This window comes from Filicampus tigris, chromosome 7 (genome assembly GCF_054856515.1).
Source record: "Filicampus tigris isolate MCC_2025a chromosome 7, RoL_Ftig_1.0, whole genome shotgun sequence".
NCBI classification, from domain to species: Eukaryota; Metazoa; Chordata; class Actinopteri; order Syngnathiformes; family Syngnathidae; genus Filicampus; species Filicampus tigris.
In genome coordinates, this window is record NC_141223.1 from 8,603,850 (window position 1) to 8,620,570 (window position 16,721).

Consider the following 16,721-nt stretch of genomic DNA (forward strand, 5'->3'; position numbering starts at 1 on the left):
GGGTGGGTTACCAATTGCTACACCAGTGACCCAAAGGATTTAAAATTCAAAAAACTGTATGAAAAGAATTTTATAAAACACATGCCACAGATGTAAGCCTTCAACGCATCAATTATTATGGTTTTAGCCTGTGATCAACAGTCTTAATTTTTAACGAGCAACAAAAGAACCACACAGCAATAATGCCATGTGAAATTATTGAGATCACTAGTCTTGTTTTGGACCTCTAAGGACAGTAACAGGTTTGTATTGTAACCCTCGGGTGAATTGGGTTAACCTGTTTGGATCCTAAAGCGGTATAAATTAAAGTAATAAAAAATGTAAAACTTGAGAGTTGAACCAGTATAGATCACAGCCTGTACACACGTTATATCTTGTGCATAGTAGGTACGTTCGCGCCTATCGATTTTACCAAATGACAGGGATATGCCTTGCAAAATCGTTATCTCACCTGACTTTCTTTAGATAACGTTTTCAACCAATCAAACTGATCTTTGTGTCATTGTTAAGTTTATTTCATGGGTTTTCGGGCAAAAGAATTCATTTTTGCATGTAACCATTTGGAACATTTTGCCGCTTCGGCTGTTAGCATTTCGACTCTGGTGAACGACCACAGAGATACATCAAATTTGACATGTGCGGACAAAACAAGAGTTCAAACTTACCTGTGAAATGTAATTTTCCGTGCCTTGATCTCGGCATTTCTCTCATTTCTGCAACCATGAGCGACACAATACTCGGGCATCTTCGTACCTTCGAGGTGACTAAACAAGGGAAGTAATTTTTTTAAAAGAAAAAAAAAAAGAAAGCCCCGACAATCAATGTACCTCGTGTCTTGTAGCAAAACTACATGTCTGATGTTCGTAACAATCTAAAACGTTTCAAAATCAGTTAAGAATTTAAAGAGTTATTTTTTAATGAAGACAAACATACCTCAACCTCGAGAAATAGTTCGTCTTCTTCTCGGTTCAAAAAAGATCATAGCGCATTAGCGCCAACTATTTGTCTGCAATAAGTACTGCTTTCGCTGTTCCTTCGCATCAAGCAAAAATACCAATGAAAATAAATTAAGGGATTTGCTTTTCAAATTATTTTCTCTAGTTCTGTTACCCTCCAAAATGCAAATGAATGTCTTGTGATTTTATCTTATTTTCTATTATTAAATGTCCCTCCTATATTGATTACATTTCTTTTTATTTTTTATATATTTTTCTCTTCAAATAGCTCCACTCTGTAGTATTTTTTACACGTCATAATTTCATGTTGAAATCAATTTCATTGAATATTCCACATTTCCAATTTTCATGTTTTCCAATAGTGACAAGTTTAATTTATGGTGGTTACCAAACTTTTCGAAGCTGAGAGCTAGTTCTTGGGTAATGATTAATGCAAGGGCTGTCAGTTTGATAGAAATTTCTGTAGTAGCAAATTTGCTCAAATTACCATGAACAACTTTTTGGGGGTAATTTTATTGTTGATAATTAATGATATTCATTTATATGAAGACACTGATCATGGTGATTTCTCACATTAATTATAAAACAAGTGTTAACATTTTCAAATGATTGTAGAGGTCTACAGCATTCCTAGGGAATCACAATATCCCATCACTGGTTAGCTCCTTTTAGAATGGGCCCGTGGGCTATTCATGTGGTGATTGGCCCTGGTGCCCGTGGGTTGTGCCTTTACCTACGCTGCATTCTTTTCCAGAAATTTAGAATTGACTTCAATTTACGGAATCCTTCTCTAAAATAACACACCAGTTGCCCTGGTCATGGTAGCTACTCTGCACTTTGACTCCCTCCACTTGCACACACAGCTGCTCCAGCTCCCCCTGCTGGAACACATGGTAATAACGGTGGAAGACGGGCGCCAGGCCACTCTGCCCCTCTGCCTCATGATGACTGTCGACATTACTGCGGGATCTAATGCTAGGGTCAGGGCAGTCTGGACAAGGGTCTTTTGAAAGCTTTTTACACTTTGTTTTAGCTATATCCGTCCTCGTCTCTCCTGAATCCCCCTCCCTTCTTTTTACTTTCCCCTCTTTCAGATGCCACGGAACAAGAAGGTCCCGAGAGTTGAAGGCCGTGCGATTAATATGAACACTAAGTTTGTCATCAGTCACTTTATAATCATCAGAAGGTCTTTTCTTGTTATCTTCAGGGTCACTTCTGGCAGGGACACTGGATTTTCTGTCAGGCTCAGGGTTGTCCTCGGCTGTGTTGTTTCGAGAGTTGTGGTCTTTGAGGTATTTGGACTTCTGCTGTTTGTACTCTTGTTCAAAAGCCCAGACATAGATGAGAGCATGACCACCAGGCTTCAAAAGTCTCACCAGTTCCTTCAAAGCTGCCAAGCGACGCTCCTACGACAAAATAATTCACAAATATTTAAATGAATCTTCAAGAAAAATAAGCACTTGGGTCAATACAACAAATGATTCTCTTGTCTTTATTTGCAATATCAAATATCTTACTGAGCTTTATGTAATATGCTCATCCAAGCAGTGGTATCTATCAGACTCAGGCTACATTAAATAATGGGTGATTTGATCTCATCAGCAGTGAAATTGTTTTATTACAAAAGGCAGGCAAAACATACTAAATTACAACAAAGGTTGTGGGAAACCATGTCTTTATACCTACAGGAAGTGAAAGAAAAGACAGTGGAAAAATAAGGAGTCACAGAGCATTGATGTTGGATGAGAGCATCATCGGCTTAAAATTTCTGTTGTGTTCAGTCTTGCTATAGCTGGCAATATTTCCCCCAAGCTATGCCAAAAACTTGAAAGTACAAAATTGTCCACAATTTGTCAATATATTTTGGTCGGATAGTATATGAAAATATTACTCTCTTCCTTTTAGTCAGAGTGTGTGTGTTTACTATACATACTTGTGTGGAAAAGTGGTGTATGACAGCTATAGAGATGCAGGCATCACAAGTAGCCGTTCGAAGTGGGACACAGAGGGCATCAGAAACAAGTGCCTGGAAACCTCGCTCGGCACAAATTTGGGTAAGGGCGCTACTTCTGTCACAGCCCACCTGGTATGCAAGGGACAAACACACAATAATGTTATGATCTCTGTTAAAAAAAAAAAAGTTTTAGACAACTATTCACACTCACATTCCCATCCATGGACAATTTTTAGTTTGCGATGAACCTATCATGCAAGCTTTTGGAATGTGGAAAGAAGCTGGAAAACTGTCGTAAGGAGAACATGCAAACTGCACACACGAAGGCCTTAATTAGAACGCCAAACCTCAGAACTGGGGGGCGGGGGGGATGCTGGTTGGGAATGGGCTGGGGACGTGCTTACCACTCAGCACAATAGTTAAATACTAAGGGTTCTACAAAAAGAAAAACATGAAAAAACAGCAAGTCCAAGAGGTTTTAATGCTGAAGCGATTGAGGATTTGTCTCAAGTAAAAACATTTCCTCAGCTGTGCATGCATCCATGAACTACTTAAAGTGGAAGTAACCCAAACATATTTTTTTCAGTAATATGTTATATGTAGGCCCACTAGTTGAAACATGGCACTCTGATTAATATTGTGTTTATGGAATAAGAGTTAAGCAGCAAAAGCCACACGTTTTTAGCCATCTCAGGGGGCGGCCATTTTGTCACTTAAGACCACTGAAAATCACACCACAAACGCTCAGGGCTCATATAACGACCAATCATGGCTCAGCTTCAGAAAACAGGTGAGCTGTGATTGGCCATTATCTGAGCCCTGCCGTTTGTGATGTCGTTATCAGTTTAAGATATTATTTAAAAAAAAAAAAAAAAAAGTGACAATAGAATCAAACAAAAAGAAGAAAATAATAATAGTACGACAAATAAAATGGTACTCACACTAATGACCTCCGGGTTGACACCCAGATACTTTCCATTTCCGCAGCCAATATCGGCCAGCACGTTTCCAGGCGAGAGCGAGGACAAGAAGTGGCACACACGCGGCCAAGGGGAGTGTCGCGTGCTGCTGAAATGGGGAGCGATCGCGTCGTACACCCGGTGAACATACTCTTCCTCCAGACGGGCTGCATCACCGTGGCCTCGAGGAAGCGAGGGGGGGGAAGGTGCAGAGGGAGCTCCTTGACTATCACAGGCGGAGGGAAAAGCTGAAATATGTGGTAGGAATAGAACAAATCATCCAAACAGGACCTTGCAAAGAAAACTGTAAATGTAACCTACAGTATTTTGTTTTTTTATTATTTTATCCGTCTAGAAGACAACCTATGCTTGTTTACATTGGCATGTGTGGCAATGCATCTTGTTACAGAATATCTTCTGCAATTCAAGTGGCTAACAAAATAATCAGAAATGACAACTTTTCTTTACAGGGGAAGTCAACCCAATTTTTTTTTCAAGAATATGTTCAATGTAGGCCTACTAGTTGAAACAAGGCATTCTGATTAATATTGTGTTTGTGGAATATGAGTTAAGAAGCAAAATCCACCCATTTTTAGCCATCTCAGGGGGCGGCTATTTTGTCACTTCTGTCGACTGAAAATGACATCACACACCCTCATGGCTCAGATAACGACCAATCATGGCTCAGCTTCAGAAAACAGGTGAGCTGTGATTGGTCGTTACCTGTTACCTGGTGGGCCTGCAAAGAACGTATTCTTGAAAAAAAATGTTTGGGTTGACTTCCTCTTTAACTCATTTAGTACCAGAGATTTTCAGACCCTCTTTTACCCTAATGTTTGGAAAAAAATGAAAATATAATATACATATAATATAAAATATAAATAAATTCCTGGGATTGAATGGCTGGACTGTGAAAAGTCTTTGGGATTGAATGAGTTATCCAGCAGCCAATAGAATATCTTGTACTAATATTATTGTCCAGCAGATGTGGTCTATTAAATATCTATTTTAAAAAGTGTCATTGTGCACTTGAATGGGGCTCACCACAGCAGCAAGGTTCATGTCTGATCTTGCGGAAAGTGAAAGATGTTCGAGTGCCCCTTTTGCTCAAGGTGAGTTGGTTGAGGGCACCAAAGTCACACGTTGCAGGAGCCGAGCATTGTGGGTCGCTGGTGGGCAGCATGTCAAATTTACGAGGCGTGATTCTGTTATTTAAAATAACAAACAAAATAAAAGGTTGGCGTACATCCAGTGTCCATGCATTCAACATAATGGGATGGAGAGAAGCACGAAGAGTCCAACTGATGTTTATGATAAATTCAATCTTCCCACTCCCCTGCAGTGAACTCACCCGTGTGTCCAGAGATACCGGCTCTCTCCTTGCATCACCAAGAGGCTTCGTGCTGGTAAAAACACGCTTACTACACGGCCGTCGGGATGACGAAACTCCATCACAGTCTGCAAGAAGACATGAAGAAACCACAAAGATTACAAACAATAAAAATAAGCAAGCTCGGGATGATTTGTTGCTGTGATCTTTTTTCCTGGCTCGACATCTTCCTATCTGTCGGCACACTGGCACAATCTTTCCCGTCTGAATGACATTCTTTCAACAAAATATCCCAAGGAATCACACAAAGGGATGGACGGGACAGTGTGAAAAAAAAAGTGGGCAGGCACTCCCCATGCAAGACCCGATTATTTGTATACAAGCAATAAAAAGTCAATTTTGCATACTGTCTCCTTTCATGCGCAGTATAAGACCGAACTATATCATCATCATCAAGGTCTTTGCAAAAGTGTGGTTACTTCATAATGAGAGAGGGTTACGGTTACTTTGAGGTCAGTAAAAGTAACTTCATACCTTTGCCCCCAAACTGAGTGAAAGGATGGTGTCCTCAAAGGCAGAGTGAGTATCCACATGAGGAGGTATGCCTACAAATGTGACAAATCAATATTTTTATCCGTACCACAAAGATGGCATCCTCCTGGAGGCGAGGCATGTGCAATGTAACACTAAGTATGTAATATGTAATAGTATGTAATACTTATAATAAGAGATTACCTATCCTACGATTATATAAAAATAATTACGCTGATGTGATTTCGATGATAGCGCATATTTTTAGCATATTGTTGAAATGAATAGTGTTTTTTTTAAATGAATGATCATTGAAAACATTCTACATCTACACCTTTGTCCCTTTAAACTAAAGACGTAAGCAAATGCTGTGCTGCCACCTTGTGGTAAGAATAAAATATTTTCTGAACAATGTGACAAGGACTGTAAACCTGACAAAAGACATACCAGTACTTGCCTATGACATGAACACATTTACATCCTTCCACCCATCCATTAGCTATATAGAATGTATATAAATGCAGAAACAAACCCTGTCCAGACTCATACTGGTTCACAGTCAGCTGGTCGGGCATGAACTTTGTATGTCCATTCTCCATAATTCTTTCTAGTACAGGTTGACACTCCTCCGGAAGACCTGGATACACACACATTCACATTTGTTTTTCCCATTAATTATGCGGGTGAAAAGCCGTGAAAATAGTCATATGTTAAAATTATAATTACAGTTAAATGCAACTGCCCTTACCTACAGCTAATGGCTTGTCTTTGTCCACATTGTTGTTGTCGTAGCGAAATTCAAAGCCAAAATGTTTGACTCTTCTGTGCTTCAGAGCTTTTTGTGCTACAGTAATACAACATTAGATTTGAATGGGAAAACCAGTAAAACAATTTGTCTTCTGCATAATAAAATATATTGCTGTGGTTATGTACCTACAGTATGAAGCAATAAACACAGTTACTTACATGCAAGATACATTGTTTACCCTTTAACAAAACTTGTAATCTCACCATGCAAAGAAAAATGTAACTATAACTATATAATAAATACATAAATTCATTTATTTACTAAAAGCACACCTATTATACACTTCAGAACTTAATTACAGCAATAACTATAAAACAGCACTAGATGAAAAAATGCCCTGCAATTGGCTTGCAACCGGTTCGGGGTGTACCCCAACTCTCGCCCAAAGTTTACTGTGATAGGCTCCAGCACACCCATAAAATTGCTCAGCAAACACCCTCCTGTTTCCTCTCCATGAAATATCTGTCAAGCGCTGGAAAAGGTGAGTATTATTATATAGTAGTAAAGGGTATTACTTAATTTTAGTTTTGTGAAGTTAATATCCACGGTGAACGGTTAATGTTTGGTTCACATATTTTTACATATCTATGACAGTTAATAATGTTACAATGTTGCTGAAAACATTGCCTATACAGTTAATAAAGAATTGCTTCTGGAACAAATTGATTCTCCAGAAATGATTCCCAAAGTGAATCCTTGCTTTGTTTTAAAAAAATAGAATGAAAAGCAAGTCAAATTGATATTGAGTTTTATGTCAAACTTCAATACTTCAAACTACTTAATAAGTAAGCTTCAGTCATTATCACACATCACACGGCTCCTCCTTACCAGTGACATCATCACTAGTGGATGACCATTCGATGGCAGCAAGCAGTTGAGCTTCTTCCTCTGGGGAAACAAAGTCCTCCAACAACACCAGTCCAACTGGCAAAGGCACACAAGCCTGCTGCTCACACGGCACTGTAAACGTACACATAAATGTTGATTGGAAATGAACAGTCCTTCCGAAAGACAGACAATGACTGCAGTGCCATGGAAGACTGGAATCTTTCCAAAAATCAGTCCCGATTTTCCAGATTTTTGTATACGGTACATTTCAAATCATCTCAATCTGAAACCTCGCACCCCAATGCCAAGTCAGATGGCAAAATATTGCAGTACCTGAGCCAACAAAGCTGAGGTAGAGAGTCACACTGTTCTCCTCTCCACACTGTAGTGTTTGACCATTCAGCTGGATGTGAGCTTTCCGAGCATTCTCCTCAGATCTGCATAAAGAGCACGACGGCAAATATGTTCAAACTTTCCAAATTCAAACTTTCCAAAAACGGGTTCTATAACCAATATTACCCATATGTGACAAAAGCATAGGGTTTGTGAGGGGGCATGAGGAGGCTTTCCACCTCTCCCATCTCTTTGAGAACAGCAGACAGCTCCTCCCTGCTGACACCATTCCCCAGGCCTCCATTAGCCACCACCAAACTCTGCAGAGCAAACACAGATACATTTCCATTGGACAGGCTGAAACAAAAACATCATACAGTACAGGAGTCGTATCTCTCACACAGCCATTCAACATCATCTGTATGTTATGACGCTACATTCCATTTCTTCGCTTCTCATGATTAAGAAGCATGACCAAATAACCATAATAACAAATAAACGTGATTTTCCCCTTGCTATATAAATATACAGCACAGAGACATAAATCTATACAGCATACAAATATATATACTGTACATATTCACTTACTGTCACTTACATGACAAATTAAACAATGCCGCTATTTATTCACATCAAGGTCCATTTGAATGTTTAATGCGTTAAATGCCCCAGCCCGCCCAAAAATGATGATAATAATAATAACAATAAAACAAGGGTAATCACAGTACGTGTCGTCCACTTCCCGTGATCCGGTGATAATAATAACTTTAAGCGTTACCTTAGTGGGCACCGACGTAGTACTGATTCCTTCGTGTTTTAGCAAAGTGTGACTGGATTTAATCTGTTTACGGAGAAGTTTCTTGTCTACTTTACTCCTTCGGGAAGCCTTTAACTTGTTTTCCACATTTGCGTCCATTGTGCGTCTTTTTTGGTTTGTCCGGGAGAAACATCGATGAGACACTGAAGGTTCCTAGAGCGAGTTCGGATTTTGAATTACAGAATTCGCACCGCAACTGCTACTACTTGTATGGTTATGATGGGCAGCACGGTCAGCATGTGTGCCTCACACTTCTGAGTTTCGGGGTTTGAATCAAAGCTGTGGGGCGGCATGGCTCAGTGGGGTCGATCCCCGGCCATTGTGACCATATTGAAGTATCCTTGAGCAAGATACTGAACCCCCAGTTGCTCCTGATGCTGCGTCATCAGTAGGTAGATGAGGTACAGTGTAAAGCGCTTTGAGTACCCAAGGTAGAAAAGCGCTATGTAAGTGACAGCCCATTACCAAAGATCCGTTTGAAATAATGTGTGTGCATGTGAATGCAGTTTGCCTACAGCAGGGGTCGCCAACATTGTCCCCGTGAACTACATGAGTACTAAGTACAGTAGTGTTCTAAAAACAGCTCACCAGTGATGGGACTGTGTGATTTTGTGCAAGTGGTCATTTGAAAATATGAACACTGGCTGATATATATATATTTTTTTTTAAAAGTGTGACTTGTTAAAATGGGGGCGGCACGGTGGACTACTGGTTAGCACGTCTGCCGCACAGTGCAGAGGTTGTTGGTTTGAATCTGGCCTCGGCCTTCCTGTGTGGAGTTTGCATGTTCTCCCCGTGCCGGGTAGTCTGGTTTCCTCCCACATTCCTAAAACATGTATAGTAGGTTAATTGGACACTCTAAATTCAAACAGGTTGGTGGTCTACATTATACTGCATGTGCCCTGCAATTGGCTGGCAACCAGTCCAGGATGTAGTCTACCTCGTCTCTGGAGAAAACATTATGTATTTATTCAATTTGTATATATATAGTATCGTGGCAACATCTTCATTTTACAAGTTAGTTTGATTCGTTTATTTACAATAGGGAGCGACAGCGGACGAGTGGTTTGCACATCCGCTGCACAGTTCAAAGGTTGGGGATTTGAATGCAAGCTCTGGACTTCTTGTGTGGAGTTTGCATGTTCTTACTGTGCTGTCATTGATTTTTTTTTTGTGTGTGTGCTTCCACCTATACATTCCAAAAAAAGATATGTGTTCATTGAAGAGTACATTTTCATAGGAGTTTCACTCTTGACTGGTCCAAGGTGTACCCTACCTTTCGCCCTAAGTCAGTTGGCATATTGTTTCCAGCTCACCTGGAACCCCAATGAGAATGAGTGGTATAGAAACTGGATGAAGGGATGGATGGATGGATGTTTTTAGGCTGCAGAGTCAATTAGCTGTTTGGATGTCTGCCTTACAGTCGAGAGACTTTGATTGACGCCGTCAGAGGGATGCAGTATATGTTTATTAGTTGTGGTTGTAGTTTGCAGTAGGGCAGAACTGCAAAACATCACGTTGTGTGAGAGTCTCAAAAAACTGCAAACACAACAATAAAAAAATATTCTTAAATCTTTTCTGTCATTCAAAGCGGTGGTCAAAGTGGAGGTACACTTTGTGCTTTCACATGTGGCCATATTATATATGACCCAAACAATGATGGCAATGCCATACTTAATGCCTCCTTAATCTTCCATCAAATGATAGTCAAATTCCTCCAGGGATCATTCTCTAGTCATCGCTAACTTAATACGAAGGGATAAAATATAACAATATAGGGTGACTCTCCTGGCTTGGGGAGCCTTTGCCAAAGAATTCACAGTTTAGCAGGATTCCTGCATAACTTGTCTCTAGTTATGAATCTGTTTCTGTAACTCTTTGTGTTTGCTGTTTTTCACGAACCATTGCCGATGTGGATCCTTGCGCCAATAACTTGCACTAGAAGTATGTGTGCGTGCGTGTGTAATGTAGGAATCACCTGTCTTTAGTCATCTAAGTGCGGTAATTGTAGCACCATGCAGACTGGGTTTGCCAGTGGGACCCCTTCGCCGTCAGTTTAGTCTACAAAACAACAGCTGGTCAGAAAGGGAAGCACATGACTGATCCTTCCTACATGATAACGATGCCCTATTTTTAAAGCACTTGAAACTGTTATTGCTTTTATGAATAGAGAATGATCTGTTTCTACCTAAAAAAAATACAGCCAATTCATTGGTTAGCAGGGTCAAACTAAAGTCAAACTTTCAAAGTGGACTACAGTCTGTTCTGTGTCGCTGTAAACCCCTTACATGTAATGTTTTAAGTATCATTGTCACATTTTAAACCGTAATATAAATGTAAAATAAGTTAACCACTATTAAGCAGGAGATTATATTAACAATAATAATAATAATGGGGAAAAACAAATTTTATACTCACACTTTAATGACATCTGCCAAACACAGTGATTGTGGAGCAGGAGGGAAAATGAAAATGGCATTGGATACAAGTAGCTAATTTTTTATTGTGCATTCTATTCTTACTCTTCCATCATTGTAAACGTATTGTTGAGGACAGCCTGAGGAAAAGTACCTAGACTTGAATGGCTGCCTTCTTCAAATGTGGTGTATTTCCGAGATATTTGTGTTGAATTCCAAATTGTACAGTCTTAACTCATTCGTTTTGGTGGTTTACATTGTATATTCTGTGGTCTAAATGTGTTCAGAAACCTTTTACGGTATTTGTTAAGGTCCCCTTGCTCATATTTACTTTAAAGTGAAGCATTAATGATTCTTTGACCTTCAACACAGCAACTGAGCAGTGAAACACGGCGAACTTCAGTGGGACGGTGTGTCTACCCTGAGGCACAGCATCTCTCTTTGAAATGCAATAGGCTGGGAGCCAGACCACCAAACCTTTGCCGAAGGCATCTTTGTATTCTAATTAGCTGTGGACTGTGGGATGGATATGGGTAAATGGAGAAACCAGATCTGGGTTTTTAAAATAGTGGTTCCCTTCCTTACTCGTCCAAAGGGATTGGGTGTTAACTGACCAGCCTGTATTTGGAGGAAGATGAATCATATAAAAACCAAGGTGATGAAACAGCAAGGTAAAAGATATGAAATCAATCTAAACCAGCTGGGTTTATTTTTGTACAAAGGAAAATCAGATTAGAACTTTATGTAAGGTGCTGTACTCAAGTATAGAAGTTATTAAAGTACTGGAGTGAAATTCAAAAACTGTCTTACCAAGCGGGGGGGGGGTTGCAGTTGTAAAACTTAGTGTTAGTGCAAATAATTTGAAATTCAATTTCAAAACAAGCCGGAATTCAAATACAGTTTAAAAAGGAAAGATTTTTTTTTTTTCAAAACTGTAATGTTTGTTTGTTGTAAAATAGTACAATTGTATAGACCTAAGTGGTTTGAATAATGGATGGATGGATGGATGGATGGATGATGGATGGATGGATGGATGGATGATGGATGGATGGTGTCAGCAAAAACACACAAAAAAATGGTTATGGAACATGATACAAAGGTGAGTTTCTAACTTTGGTCACACATACAGTACATGGTCTTTGTCGAGTTGGCCTTTAGCTGGGGTGAATTCCTGTCTCTTGCCCAATCACAACTGCCCTGCAATAAACTTTTCATTGCTAGTAATTTATTGGCCTACTTGCAGGTGTAATTAGCACGTATATTGAAACAAACATTCAGTGATGTATTTTTGTCATCAGATCATGTGTCTGTTTCCCCCCCCAATTTACTTTGCCATTCAATTTATTTTAGTTTAGATGAGCAAATTATTTATTAAGTAGTCAGTAATATGTGTGTAGTGGAGCAAACTCAACAACTTTCAATTGTATGGAAATAACAAATTTTGATTAAAGAATTAGCTTTAATATTTAAATGTGTCATTCATAAATAATGTCACCAAATTCCAGGAAATGGTGGAAAATGGATAGATGAAAGGTTTACACTCCCCCCATTCAGTATATTTATATATGTTCTGTAATATTTTACCCCCAAAAAAGAGCAATGAACAGTGTGAACTGAATTATTTCCCAAATTCTTTCTCCACTCAAATTCCCATGCAACATTTCTACAACATGTGTTCATAACTTTGTACTGTTTGAAAGAATGGATATTAATGAAAATGTATTTTCTTTATCAAATAAAGCAGACTGTTTTCATGCAAGATTACATATCGTCGCTGTCATGTGAAAAACACTTATCTCCATTTTTTTTCATTTTCTTATTTTCACATGAATCATGTTTCTGCATTACAGAGATCACATTAAGGTGAAAAATAAAATTATTTCCAAAATTGGAGATAAGTGTTTATCACAGGACAGCGACGATATGCAAATGTCACATCTTTTGTATTTTGGAGTGCTTTTAAAATTCAGCTTTTTATTTATTATGACAAGAAGCTATTTTTCTTTCTCTTCTGTCTCTACTGTTTAATAAAATTGTATCGCTTATGTTAATACTTGATACCATTTGCTGTTTAAGTGGTGTATAAACGTAAGATGGCTATACAGTACATGCACATACTCTGCACACATGTACTTATACAGCATGTCCCAGAATGTATGGAATGGTGTCTCTGAGGTCCTGTTGACACTTCTGTCTCTACTGCTTTAGTAGGCAACCTTGCCAGCACTTTTCTATCTAATACACACACATACACAGCTGTCAGGTTGCTCTGTGGTCTGTCCTGTCTGCACACTTCAGCCCGTTTTATATCCAATCACAGCCGCACTGGATCTCATGACAATGGGAATCCCTGGGTCAAACAGCTACTTGTCCAACATTGGCAGTATTCTACGCGATACAATGACACTTACGACAGCCATTTTGATCTGCTCAATCCCTTGGGAATGCCCTGTGATAGAAAGGTTCGAGATAAACCTACTCAAACACACTTTGTCCTGCCGTGACCCCGACGTGTGCGCAGGAGAAGGTGTGTGTGTCACGGGGTTTAGCACCAGTTCGGAGATAATGCCAATCTAAGCAGCTGTCAAGTGTGAGATGAGCAGAGAGGATTGCTGGCTGACGGTCAGATTCTTTCTTGGGACCAGCATGGCACAGAAGAGGAGAAATGCAGAAGTGGAAAATAAACAACCACAAGAGTATCACTTGGGATATGTGATCACAATGCACGCTGTAAAGAAACTCCAAATAAAGTCAGATCAGGTGGGTTTTTCGGGGGGGGGGGCTTGGGGGGGGGGGGGGTCAGTCACACAAAACGCAACAATGCATCCCACATCCACATTTCAACATGATCTGGCCAATCAGTTTTTGGGGGGGGGGGGGGGAAGGGTTGCCTCTATAAGCGACCCAAATGCTTAAAGCGGAAATCAACCAAAACATATTTTTTTCAAGAATATGTTCTATGCAGGCCGACTAGTTCAAACAATGCATTCTGATAAATATTGCGTTTGTGGAATAAGAGTTAATCCACCCGTTTTAAGCCATCTCTGGGGGCGGCCATTTTGTCACTTCCGTCGACTGAAAATGACATCATAACAGGGCTCAGGTAACGACCAATCACGGCTGACCTGTTTTCTGAAGCTGAGCCGTGATTGGTCGTTACCTGAGCCCTGAGCAGTTTTGATGTCATTTTCAGTCGACAGAAGTGACAAAATGGCCACCCCCTGAGATGGCTAAAATGGGATGGATTTTTCTGCTTAACTCATATTCCACAAACATAATATTAATCAGAGTGCCATGTGGGCTTATTGGGCCTACTAGGAACATATTCTTGAAAAAAAAGTGTTTGGGTTGATTTCCATTTTAAGATTGTAATACAGTATGTTAACAACAGGACTCTTCAAATTTAACTTTTGACTCAGCTACGACTCTCTGTGAACATTTGATTTTATACTGTATTCTAATATTGTTGATAAGGATATGTTTTTCATGAACCAAATTCAACACTCTGTATTTGGTTAAACCTATTTTTACCCATTGGGGGTTTATGAAAGAATCCAATTGGTAAACTCAGACATGCTGCCTGGTCTGATTTGAGCTGTGTTCAACCAGCTAGGGACAACTCCCATGGGAACAGCAGTTATAATGAAATATCATGAAAAATGTTCTAAACATGGTAAATAATGACATGATCAAGGCAAAATGAATCGAAGAGGCAGTCTTAAGAGAACAGAAAACACAAAACCAAATCAGGGCAAATCTTGATTTCCTCAGTGTTAAAACATTCTCTGATTTATTAAATAAGGACTACATTTTTTTTTTAATTGGACTATGATTGTTTCAACCCTTTTGTGCACTGTTCACATTTCACATTGCAGTTCCAACATGATATAAGAACAACACTGCGGAGTGAAAGTTTGGTGTCGTGGCCAAACAGGACATGTCAAAATGATAAATCGCAGCTTCAGTTGGACTTGAATCTGAGCTCTCAAAGTTACACTTTGAAAAGCTGACTGCATTATTCATCTTGTGCATAGCCTCACCCCCGATACTGTTACACATTCCTCGATCCATCAGACGATGCATGCATTGTATTTGGAGCAATTGTAATCCACCTCGTAATGGCAATAATGTGTTATAAATAACTCAGACAGAGAGAGACTGAGACTCTCTATGGTTACGTGTAAGAGAGACTCCAGTGGACCAGATTATGGAAAATAAAACACTTGATTGGTTGTTCGCTTAAAAGTGTGGGTGACATCATTTTGTTTGCATGTGAACCATGGGCGGTCCACTGAGGTTGACTACTTTAGAGGCAGGCCCGGCCCCCGGTGAGAGCAGAAAGTTGAACATAGACACAGAGGGAAGAAAATTAAAGAAGTGGCCGGATAGACGTTTTCAGACTATAGACAATAAGCTGCATTTTTGGGAATCAAGACAAGCAAATACTCTACTGGAGCACATAACTTCCTGTTTAGTGAGCTCAGAGGGAAAAGGTAATAATCCACTTGAGGCCTGAATTCATGCTATATGATTTATTTCTTTTTTTCTCTCTCGTTATGTCGAGTAGATTATATCTGGATTTGTTAAAAGTGACAACTGGTGACCATGATTTATGCTAATCTACAGAATATGAAACACTTGCATACACTCTTGCAGTATAATAAAATACCTTTTATTCCTGTACTTTGTTTTTAGATGCCTTTAGTTCTTTTGCTTGTTAATGCTTTCACATGTTGTACTTTTAATGATATAAATTGAGTTTCTGTGTGTATGAAATGCGCCAAATAAATGAAGATGCCTTGCCTTGCCTTATACTCTGCATGCAAATTTGCTTATTTGCTTCTCTCAGGTGTGCGACTGGACAACAAAACGACTTCCAAATCTTCCTTTTTGCCATCCGAGCTGCGTGTACCTCCTTCGGCAGCTGCTGCCTCCTCGACATTGTCTCCTGCACTGCCTGTTTGGAAAGCTGCCATGGATCGCTCGGCGCAGGAACTCTTCCTCAACTTCATGATCGTCTTAATCACCGTTCTCTTGATGTGGCTGCTGGTAAAAACATATCAGGACTAACATGTGGAGCATTAGCATTCCTCCCATCTCCTATGAGAGGAGATGGGAGACATTTTATGGAGTCTGCATGGTTTCTGCTGCTATTTTAGATCAGATTTCACATGTCATGTTTTCATCGGTGGAAACTGTGATTTTGATGCAGTACCATATCAAACATAAAGTACTCTAATTGTGAGATGCCTGCAGAGCTGCTTTTGTATGAGACCTTGCTCAGGTATGAAAGCCCAAAAGGGGATTCCCAGAACAAAGGGGAAGGTTAACAAAAATCCAGAAACCAAACACTGTGCAAATCTCCACAATGTCTGTTTTCAAATAATGTAATGTCATCAAAAACTCGATGATATTTTATGCACTCGCACGCTGTTATGTCTGAGTCTGTATGCTATTATAAATCTGTTTTTAAGTGATATGTGTGTCCGTTAAAAAAAAAAAAAGAATCAAACATGTAAATTACTGCTGATTTCTTCCAGAATAAATTCTCTATTTGATTGACTCTAGCTGTTTTTTTTTTTGCACACCAAAGTATTTCCTTTCAGCCTCTGTGAGACTTAAAAAAATACAATTATGAAAAATGTGTCCATCTACTACTATTTTGTTGATTGAATCTGGAAAAAATGCAGTTGGAAGACACTTTCCAAGAGCACACAACTGGATAAAATGTTGCAGATTTATTCCATCTGTATAGTCTCATAGCAACGTCTTTATTATACATTTGGGT

The 16,721-nt window shown here is 39.4% G+C and overlaps 2 protein-coding genes across 2 annotated transcripts; one reads left to right on the forward strand and one right to left on the reverse strand.

Annotated features, from left to right (window-relative positions):
• Positions 1 to 1,450: 1,450 nt before the first annotated feature.
• alkbh8 (alkB homolog 8, tRNA methyltransferase) lies at positions 1,451 to 8,825 on the reverse strand. Its single transcript, XM_086036002.1, has 12 exons — positions 8,478 to 8,825; positions 7,886 to 8,019; positions 7,700 to 7,803; positions 7,367 to 7,498; positions 6,479 to 6,574; positions 6,263 to 6,367; positions 5,734 to 5,804; positions 5,221 to 5,327; positions 4,914 to 5,074; positions 3,852 to 4,117; positions 2,890 to 3,039; positions 1,451 to 2,362 (listed from the first exon to the last, which is right to left on the reverse strand). Exons 1-12 carry the CDS (start codon positions 8,613 to 8,615, stop codon positions 1,727 to 1,729), a joined length of 2,100 nt encoding a protein of 699 aa, XP_085892128.1. The 5' UTR covers positions 8,616 to 8,825; the 3' UTR covers positions 1,451 to 1,726.
• A 6,435-nt stretch (positions 8,826 to 15,260) lies between these two features.
• On the forward strand, positions 15,261 to 16,496 carry sln (sarcolipin). Its single transcript, XM_086036877.1, has 2 exons — positions 15,261 to 15,426; positions 15,783 to 16,496. The coding sequence occupies exon 2, from the start codon at positions 15,908 to 15,910 to the stop codon at positions 16,001 to 16,003; it is 96 nt and encodes a 31-aa protein (XP_085893003.1). The 5' UTR covers positions 15,261 to 15,426; positions 15,783 to 15,907; the 3' UTR covers positions 16,004 to 16,496.
• Positions 16,497 to 16,721: the final 225 nt, after the last annotated feature.

Excerpts from the sequence above, each read along its gene's own strand:
- sln (XM_086036877.1), top strand. The coding sequence starts at position 15,908 with ATGGATCGCTCGGCGCAGGAACTCTTCCTCAACTTCATGATCGTCTTA.
- alkbh8 (XM_086036002.1), bottom strand. The coding sequence starts at position 8,615 with ATGGACGCAAATGTGGAAAACAAGTTAAAGGCTTCCCGAAGGAGTAAA. Across the intron at positions 8,020-8,477 it reads CTACGTCGGTGCCCACTAAG|AGTTTGGTGGTGGCTAATGG; the intron begins GTAACGCTTAAA and ends TTTGCTCTGCAG. Across the intron at positions 2,363-2,889 it reads TACACCACTTTTCCACACAA|GAGCGTCGCTTGGCAGCTTT; the intron begins GTATGTATAGTA and ends ATTTTGTCGTAG.